The sequence below is a fragment of the Sardina pilchardus genome, chromosome 16, assembly GCF_963854185.1.
Source record: "Sardina pilchardus chromosome 16, fSarPil1.1, whole genome shotgun sequence".
Lineage (NCBI taxonomy): Eukaryota > Metazoa > Chordata > Actinopteri > Clupeiformes > Clupeidae > Sardina > Sardina pilchardus.
This window is the reverse complement of record NC_085009.1, coordinates 7354344-7364343: the sequence shown is the minus strand read 5'-3', so window position 1 is coordinate 7364343 and position 10000 is coordinate 7354344. Positions and strand designations below refer to the sequence as shown.

At 48.9% G+C, this 10000-nt stretch overlaps 1 protein-coding gene across 1 annotated transcript in view; it reads right to left on the bottom strand.

The window, feature by feature from the left end:
- LOC134060169 (tetratricopeptide repeat protein 28-like) overlaps nucleotides 1-10000 on the bottom strand; it is a 164269-nt gene that overhangs the window by 47855 nt on the left and 106414 nt on the right. Inside the window, exon 5 of the mRNA XM_062516788.1 lies at nucleotides 6401-6908. Within this exon, the coding sequence (XP_062372772.1) occupies nucleotides 6401-6908 (508 nt within the window). The remainder of the gene's footprint in view (nucleotides 1-6400; nucleotides 6909-10000) is intronic.

The following is a 10000-nucleotide window of genomic DNA, read 5'->3' as shown; positions in this document are numbered from 1 at the left end:
AAGCCTGGGATGTTACTCCGAGCAGATAAAACGTGCATTTTCTCCCCCTTTACTCACCCGTTTCCACTCTTTTTTCCTCTCTCCCTCTCTCTCTCCCTCTCTCTCTCCCTCTCTCTCTCCTCCCCCATGCTCGTCTCTCCCTCATCATCTCCTCCCTGTCTTTCTTCTCCTCTCCAGTGGAGAAGGTTGAGACTGTTTTGACACCCCCAAGGGCTGGTTGAATGCCTCCACAAATTTGAGGTCACACACTCTCACAAATCTAACCCCCTCCCAAATGCACGCATACACACACACACACACACACACACACACACACACACACACACACACAGCATCCACACACACCGTATCCCACAAACAGGATTTGCTTCCAAAAGGAGGTGAAAGAGAGGGTGTGTGTGTAGAGACAAGTCTGGGTGTACACACTGTGTGTGTGTGGGACAGTAGTGCGTGTGAGTGTGAATGTGTATGTGTATGTGTGTGTACAGTATGAGCATTTCTGTGTGTGTGTGAATGCGTGTGAATGAGCAATTATGTGTGTATGTTATGTGTGTGTGTGTGCACGTGTATGTTTGTGTGCGTGTGTGTGTGTGCGTGTTTGTGAGTTTCTACCAGGACACAAAATTGACCTGCAGCGATTGCAAGCCTACATAGATTATCGCTGCCTATGATCTATATCAAAATGGAGGAGGGCCCTGTGTTTACCTTTAAGGATGGTGCTTTTGTTGTGTTTCGCTCTGCTTTGTTTTGTTCCTGGTACTGCTGTTGTTGTTCCTCACAATTGTCTGCAGAGATGCCTTTTCTAGGCCATGGGACGGGGTAAGTGTTACCTCCAGACATGCTCGCTGGCTACTCGGTGCTGCTTTCTTTTCTTAAAATAACAAAACAATAGAGGAAGAAGGGAGCAGGAGGAGAAGAGAGAGGAGAAGATTGCAGAATGCCTGAGTAAATGCATGTGTGCTAATGTATGTGTGTGTGCCAGAGAGGGAAAGAATGAGAGAGAGAGAAGGGAAGAGAGAAAGAAAGGAAGAAAGAAAGAGGGGGAAGGGTGGCAGAGGAACCAAGAAACCCCAAAAAAAACAACAAAAAAAGGGACAACAGAGCTTCCTAACAAACTTATTAAAGCCCTCTTTGAAGTGAACAGGGGGTAGTGGTGATAGCGTTGGCAGCGGAGGAGAAGAGTACAATTTGAATTGGCTTTCATGAACCGGGCGAAACGCAATACGGTAAACAGAGCGCCTCAGCTTGAGCCCGAACAGAGATATTAAATATTGCTGACTGGGGGATGTCCGCTCGAACGCTAATGAATAATAAATAAGTGCTCAGAATGCAATATTTTAATATCCTTTATGGGTCAGTCTCGCTCTTTTTTTTCTTTCTTTCTTTCATTCTTTCTCCAGCGAGCGGCACCTCCGGGCAGTGAAGCGGTGCTGCATTAGAGGTGTGCTAGAGCCGGGGAGAGGCAGCGCCGCACAGCAGCGCAGCGCACGCCATGGAGCCGGAGATGGAGAACCGGGCCTGTCAATCCAGACGAGGCGAGAGAGCGAACGAGAGAGAGAACGAGAGAGAGAGAGAGAGAGAGGGAGAGAGAGAAGCTCTCGCACGGCGCGCATCATTAAAGCGGCGCTCCGAGCACATCCAGTCAAAAACAAAAAAGGGCCTCCTAAAGAGAGAAGACAAAAGCTCAGCATCTCACTCCTTGGCCCCGGCCTTTTCCACAGGTTCGCTTTTTTTTTTTTCTTCTTCTTGTTGTTTTTTTCCCCCCTCCTTTTCTCTCAACCATCTTGTCTCAGATTCTGCCTTTAATTTTGTAGTGCTTTCTTCTTTTGTGCCCACTCAAGTTTTCTTTTTTTTCTGGTGCACATGAAGAGATGGACTCTCTTTCCCTCTCAGCCATACAAACACACACATGCGCGCACACACACACACACACGTAGACACACGCGAACACACACACACACACATACACAAACTCCCACCCTGTTCATCAAAACCACATCTGAAAGGGCCTACAAGGCAGCGGTGGCAACAACAACAGAGCCATAATTAACCAAGGGGGCCGAGTCAAGCCTCCTCTCCTCTCCCTACCAGCGTCATTATTCAGCTCTATGCAGATCAGCTATTAAAGGTAATTAAGCCATTCATCAAGTCACTTTCAATTACCAGGAGTCTGACAGCCCCAGATTACAATCACTAGGGGTGCGACGGATCGGGAGAAGGAGTCAGAGAGGGAGAGAGAGAGAGAGAGAGAGAGAGAGAGAGAAGGAGGGAGAGAGAGTGTGTGTGAGAGAGAAAGAGAGGGAAAGAGAGATAGAGAGAACGAGGGGTAGAGAGAGAGGGAGAGAGAGAGGGGGGGAGAGAGTGCAACAGGGGAAAACCGAAACCCAGGATCATTATGCACCAGGTGAAATAGGCGGAGACAGGCACAAGGTCACTGCCAAATCTGCCCGCGCCACCCGCACTTGCCCACCCCATGATGCCTTGCTGCACGCCTCGGGGCGAAAAGGGCGGTGTCCAGCGCGCAGGGGCTAATGAGGCCCCATTCATTATCCCCCCCGGCCCCCTTCTGTAGCGGCGCGGGCTGTTAGCGCACGCTAATACGTCTTAGCCTGTACGCCTCCGCTCGACCGCCACGCAGAATGGAAAGTCGTGAGCGAGTGCGGACAGCAAAGTCCTACACTGGAGGCTGAAGCCCACAGGAGGCTGAAACCCACAGGTGCTAACTAGCGTCTAGCTCTGCATTTAGAAAGGAAGGACAGGACTAGCAAGGATGTGGTGACAAACGCCTATGAAATGTTGATGAAATCCAGCGACTTGTAGCCATTACAAGCAAAACAAATAAAAGTTGGCCGCTCAAAACCTTGCACGGGAAAGTTAAACTAATCTCAACGAATCAGGCGTTTGGAGACGAGCGAATCGCCTGTTGTCTGAGTGCAGCTTTAAAGGCGTTGGGGAGTGGCGCACACTCGCTGCATGGCCTCGCCCCCCTGCTGGCAACCGTTACCGGGGAGTGTCCGCCACCCGGGCTCCAGAGACCCGGAGACGTGGGCTGTCATCTCTAGTTTACGGTCACCAGCCGTCATATTCCCCCCCGCACCGTCCATATTTATGAGCGGGGTCCGGCGCCAAGAGAGGCTGCTAGGTATTAAAAAGGGCCGCAGGGGTGAGGTGTAATTGATGCTTTGACAGGGACCCCTCGGCCGCGCCTGCTCTCATCGGCGCATTAGGATCAGAGTGCGATTCATCTTTAAAAGGCCATTACGGCTCTCCCCCCCCCGTCCTCCATTAGGGCTCTAGCCCAGACAGATGCTAATGGCTGTTTCTCACCCCGGTAATAAGAAATAGATTTCATTTGTGCAAGCGCGATGGCATCAGATAAAGGTAAACGCAATGAAGGAACGGAGGCATGTGTTTTTTCGTCTCTTCTGCGTCAGCGTGGCTTCTCACCCCCCCCCCCCCCCCCACCCCCCCACACCCCGTCGCTTTGATGCTCGGCACAATTGCATTTCAGCTACTCAAGGACTGAGCTGAAATAATGTCTCGAAGGCCAACGTTGTGCACCAGCACGGAGAGACTGTTGTTATTTTTTCTTTTTTTCTAGAGAGAAGACTAATGCCTTGCCTCACCAAAAACAGTGATACATTCCATTTGATGTGACATTTAATCACGCCTGATTGTTCTGTATTGATACAAAAGCATAGAGGGATTTATTAGAGACAGACTGTTTAAGTGGCTAATGACATTTTAAGGAATGAGGAGAATGGATTTTTCTAGAAATAATGTGTTTTGTTACAATGGCGAAACAAAAAAAAAAAACATCAAAAACAGGATCAACAGTCGATTCCCCCCTTTCAACCGGCGAAAACACGCCATTGAATTGAGCTGAATTTATGTGTCAACGAGACACGTGGTCTGAAATAACAATGGAAGTATCTTCCTGTTTATGAGAATAATAACAGAACATTGTGTTACCGGCAAAAAGCTGCATGCATGTGTGTTCGTGTGTGTGTGTGTGTGTGTGTGTATGTGTGTGTCTGCTGTTCATTGCATGCACTTTCAAAAGTGCACTTTGAGAGTGCATTATGTTTAGCTGTATGTATGCAATGAATGAATACATACCAATAGACGGTCTTATGCATGTGGGTGGGTTTATGGGTTTGTGTGTATGTGTGTGTGTGTGTGTGCGTGTGTGTGTGTGTGTGTGTGTGTGTGTGTGTGTGTGTGTGTGTGTGTGTGTGTGTGTGTGTGTGTACGAAACGATCAGTGGGGTAATACTGGCTTAATGAGGTTGCAAGTGCCATCCTAGCGTTCCTGACAGCCGGCCGTGGATCTATAGGGCCGACCCTGTTCGGCGTGCAGCCTCTTGCGCTAGGAGGCCCAGCTAAGTTATGGTAATGGCGCCTCGGTTCAGAGGGGGACTATGGCAATCTCTTTGCAGAGGCACAGGGGTGAGAGAAGCCGGCAGAGAGAGAGAGAGAGAGAGAGAGAGAGAGAAGAGACAGAGAGAGAGAGAGAGAGAGAGAGAGGAGGGTGTGATGCATTATTTATACTGGTGATATACAAGCCTAGGTGAGTTATTAGGATCCCTGGGCAACAGGAGCAAGAGAGAGGCGAGTGGAGAATAATATGGACATCCACACAGGGACCGAGTTGTATGGAGCTCCACGGGCCCCATGAATTATTAATACCGAATCAGTCGAGCGGCGGCGCTGCTCGGAACCTTGGGGCAGATAAACGACAGCGGGGATGGAACCTCCAGCTTCTGCCGTCTAATTTCGGAGGTGGGCTTTTCTTAAAGGGGTAATCTCTCTCCAAGAGCCCCGCCGCCGCCTCAGACTCGCCCGAGTCTGAAGGATGCCTGAGACGGAAGTGCGCGGCACGCGGTGTGTGTGTGTGTGTGGGGCAGCGGAGGGGAGGCTAAAGCTTAGCGGCTTTTCAGATAGTCGCCGGCGTCTTTTGTCGTGTCAACATGCCATTTGGACCGAGCGGCGCACCGGCACCAGGTGAATGCTAATTCATCCCGTGGCCCAGAGGCTGAGTGTGTGTGTGTGTGTGAGTGTGTGTTGTCCTTTCCCCCCTCTTTTTCCTGTGGCTTTCCCGCTTCCCAGAGGGGCCTTGGCTCAGCGGATGGATGGGAACACCGGCTACCTTCCAGTGACCTTCCAAATTCCCCTGACGCTCTGGCAAACACACTCAAAACATTTACATCTGGGGACAAACAGCGCGGCGCTCTTCAGGAGAGAGAGAGAGAGAGAGAGAGAGAGAGAGAGAGAGAGAGAGAGAGAGAGGGAGAGAGAGAGAGAGAGAGAGAGAGAGAGAGAGAGAGAGAGAGAGAGAGAGAGAGAGAGAGAGAGAGAGAGAGGGGAGAGGGGAGAGGGGGGTGGTGCATCGTTAACAAGCAGATGTTTCCACCGTTGATGAGGAGGTGGATGGGGAGCAGAAGCCATATCTGTAATGTTTATCAGCCAGGAAGGAACTGCCGATGAGGGACCCGACGACCTGAAGACTTTGCTCCGGAAGCTTCCGCGAGACACGGCCAGAAACCCGGTCGCAGGTGTGCGTTTTTTACGACCGCACTTTTCAAGCGGGGCTGCTTCAGGCAGGTGCACGGAATCACGAATGTGAGGCTTTCGATAATGGACCAGATAACGTCCCGGCGAGAGAGGGGGGAGCTGAATTACTTCCACGAGAAATCTGTCGTTAACCTCGCCTCCTTCTAATTTACTATAATGACCGAAATTATGGTCCACAAAAATAACACAGCCTTTCAGTGATCAGTGAAGAGCCAACACAGCTGTGAGCCATACAAGTTTCAATCCCTATAAAGTGCCTGCTATCTCGTTTCATTTTCTCATGGAGAAAGGACAGAAACGGACACGGAATACTGACACAAAAATAGCACGGCTCGAAGATTTGACTTGACAAACGGCAGTACGGAACTCAATGTGATTTCAGTCTTCATCTGCAACTCGGTCACATACAGCTAAAACTCAAAAAGTAGACCAAGGAGCTTAATACCATTTGACAATCATATGATTACCTCCAGGGGGGAGTGAACCCGCTAACACAATGCATACCCTTCAAGTAGTGTAAGCTGCTTTGCTAATAACATCTAAACTACATAAGGGGGATTTCACATGTCACACAAAAGAGGCCTCTCACACTCATCACGTCTTGCCTATACCTTGACACACGACTCTGTACGCTCCTGATGGGAATGTACACAACGATTTACCGAAATCGATTGAACCGTTGCTGCAGTTCATTCACTGATGCGTTGACATTGACACACTCATCGAGTCTATCCTCTGTGTCCAATTACCCACCATCATTGCCGTGCGCCAAAAAATAAAGCATCTTATATCCGCGTCGGCTCCGAAAAGTTCCGGAAAACACTTACCGAGGTTAGAGGAGGCCCGTCCCTCGGCGGCGCGGTCCTTGAGCTCCTCGGCGATGCCCAGCTGCTGCTGGTGGTACTGCTTGGCCCTCTCCAGGTCCTGCATGCAGCGGGCGGCGTGGCCCAGGCCGGCGTAGGCCCGCATCTCGATGGCCTTCTCGTCCAGCTCCTTGGCCAGCTCCAGCACGTGCGTGTGGTAGGACATGGCCTTGTCGAAGTTGCGGTGGTAGTGGTAGGCGCTGCCCAGGTTGCTGTAGGCGCGCGACTCCTCGCGCTTGTTGGCCAGCGTCTTGGCCACGCCCAGGTGCTGCTCGTGGCACTGCACGGCGTTCTCGAAGTCGCCCATGGCGATGTAGACGGCGCCCATGTTGCCCAGCTCGCGGGCCTCCGACAGCTGGTCCTTGGACTGCTTGGCCAGCAGGACGCACTGCTTGTGGCTGGCCAGGGCGTTGGGGTAGTCGCCGATGGAGGTGTAGACGTGGCCCAGGCTGCACAGCGCGAGAGAGGCGGCCTGCGGCGAAAGAAAAAAGCGAGACAAGAAACACACGCAGTGAGAGGGGAGTCGGGGTCATTTATCAAAAAGCACCATTTTTCAAAAAGCAGCTCTTTCAGTTACGATTCTTTTAAAAAAAGAAGTCAACGCTTCCGTCTCAAGATCCCTATTTTCTCAGCTACACAAGAGGTTCCTCCTCCTTCTGATCAGAAAGAGACCCTTTTTCCTTCCGCTTCCATCCGACTTCAAAAAACGAAACAAACAAACAAAAGTGCAAAACAGAGCACAGACACACAGACACACAGACACACAGACACACAGACACACAGACACAGACACACACACACACACACACACACACACACACACACACACACACACACACACACACACACACACACACACACACACACACACACACACACACACAGCAACTCCAGCAATCTCTTTGGGGGCTAAAGCTGCCAAGGGACCCAATAACAAACAGCGAGACTTTGCCTTCTCTCTGGGAGACGGTGGGGGGTAAACTCCGATGCAGATTAGCCCAGTGGAGAGCCGGTTTCAAAGCCCACAGTTTGCCCACTGCAATCTGTCTTATGGCGCACTCCAGAGTGAGGGGAACAAAGGCATCATTAATGAGGAGTGAGACAGAGAGAGAGAGGGAGGGATGAAGGGATAGAGAGAGGAGAGAGAAGAGAGAAGGGGTTTCGCACAGAAACAGTGGGGAGGAGATTCAGTGTCACACTGCAAGACACAGAGACCTGCTGACTCACTGATTTGCACGATCTGTGAATACCGCTCACCGACTTCATATGCGAAGACAAAGGGTATCGCGAGTTCACAAAAAAAAGAGCGCGCGTCTTCTGTAGCGAATGTCGCACCGAGCGAAAATGGTACAACAGGCACACTATCTCTGTTTACAATTACTGAGGTCCGTGTAAAACAGGAACATGACCAAAATCTGTCTTCGAGAATAAACACTGCGCTGGCTGTAAAGCACCACTCAATCTATACACTACATAACATACCTCCTAGGGTTTGTGTTGATAAGAGTGCCCTATGAACTAGCTCCTCCAACATATACAAGGGAAGACCATTAAAGTTCATGAATGGGCCTCTGTGTGAGGCAGGAATACATATCAAGAAAAATCATTTTGTCCTACAACCAAGGTTTGAATATGTTAGTTGGTAGTTTTTTGTGGAATCTGTCACGTGTGTCTTTCTAGAGGATAACATGGCCTAATGAAAGACCACAGCACCTGTGGTAGGGGTACAACATTGCTTCTTGGTTGCTTTGGACAAAAGTGTCTGCCAAATCCCATTACCAAAACCATAACCATAGGTCCATTGAGATTCTTCAAATAACCACTTCAAATCACCACACAAAAGGGTGCTGTTATCACTGTCACTGAGGAAATTGTAAGAAAGGTACAGGACATGAAACATGAAAGAAACACATACGGTAGTGTGATATTCTTTCAATAATCGTCAACAAATGCAGTGCTATAAATATAAGACCTTTTCATGCGAGAGAAGGTTCTGGCAACATTCTAACATGACATCTTTGCCAATTTACTAATTCAGGTATGATGGTAACACATCTTACCATTTCAAGCAATATAATATACAGTATGCTCTAAATACGTTGTTTTTCACTGATCTTTTCACATGAAATATCATTTTAACATAGAAAGTCACACCAAAGTCTGTCATCTCTGACTCAATTCAGCTGAGAGATTGTGTCCACGGCCGCAAAAACCTTGCTCGTCATGGACCTCATAGGCCGACCCCGGGTCCCTGGGTGACGCATGCTGCAGGCTTATTAAGTGTTTACATTGGCAGTAAACAGCTATGGGTTTGGAGCAGCTGTCTTTGTGTGGACAGATGTTGTATTAATTGGAGCGAGCCAGCTAATATAACATCTCCATCAAGGGGGGTGTCTACTCGTGGCTTGAGGGGGGGGCACATTTTAGAGAGCACGAGTTCACGGGAATCAGAAGCGGAAATCTGTCCGCTTCGGAAAAAGTTGCGCCCTCGAAAGGGTTACTAGGAGTTGGTATGGGAGTAAAAAAAAATGCTAGATCTGGCTGCAGTCACACATAACTGATGAATTACCAGCTGTGGTCTGTTACAAATTATGAACTGCTATTATTACCCTCTAATTCCATGTGTTTCAGGACGGTAAATCCATGGAGGTATTTCTAAATGCTTAACTCTGTCACTGCAACATGCTTACTTAAAAAACAGATTTTTCATTGTACACGTATAAAGAATCTTATTTCACTGTACAAAGAATGTTAGAGGCATACCGACATCAACTCCAACTATGTGAAATAAATCCCGAAACAACCAGTGTTTTACCAGAGCAGACCTTTTCCCCGAAAAAGCAGACAGATTCTCTCTAACCCCTTGAGATTAAGGCCATTTTGAAGGCCTTGGAAATGCACTTAGATTAGTATTTATCGCAGGAGTCTCTCCTTCTCCCTATCTCTGCTCTGCAAACACACTCTTTCTTCCCTTCCACCACAGAGTCACTAAATGCCTGGAACCAATTACCGACTTAAATAAGAACTTCCAGAAGTTTCCTCCACTGCGGAGACTTTGCAAGACATTATGCAGACCCGAGCAGGCCATTACCTCGCCGTCACAATTGTTGGCGTTTCATGTTCCGTGATACCGCATCTAGGACCATTCAATTGCACAAGCCTTTTGAAGCCTCTCCACAACCCTATAACCATACGCCATGGCTTGAAAACAGAAGGGAACTTTGACTGAACACTCTACCTACAGTACGCGCGTAGTTATTTATTTATGAGCGCGCTTATTGCTATTTTCAGTCAATTAACTATCTAATTAACAGCCGAGGAGATAAAAAAAATGTGCTCTCATGTTCACAGTTTATCTCGTGACTCGCTGTTTCACCCCCCCAGTCGTCATCGCCACCTCACTCCTGCCTGCCTGGGAATGTGTGAACAGAGAGGGACCTTTAAATATTTCCAGGCAAATTCTCCTTCTCGGTATGGGATTTATTTATTATTGGTTTGATTCTATTCCTTGCTCGAGCTCTTATCACGCGCCTCCATTCTCCCACTATCCGACCTCATTACATC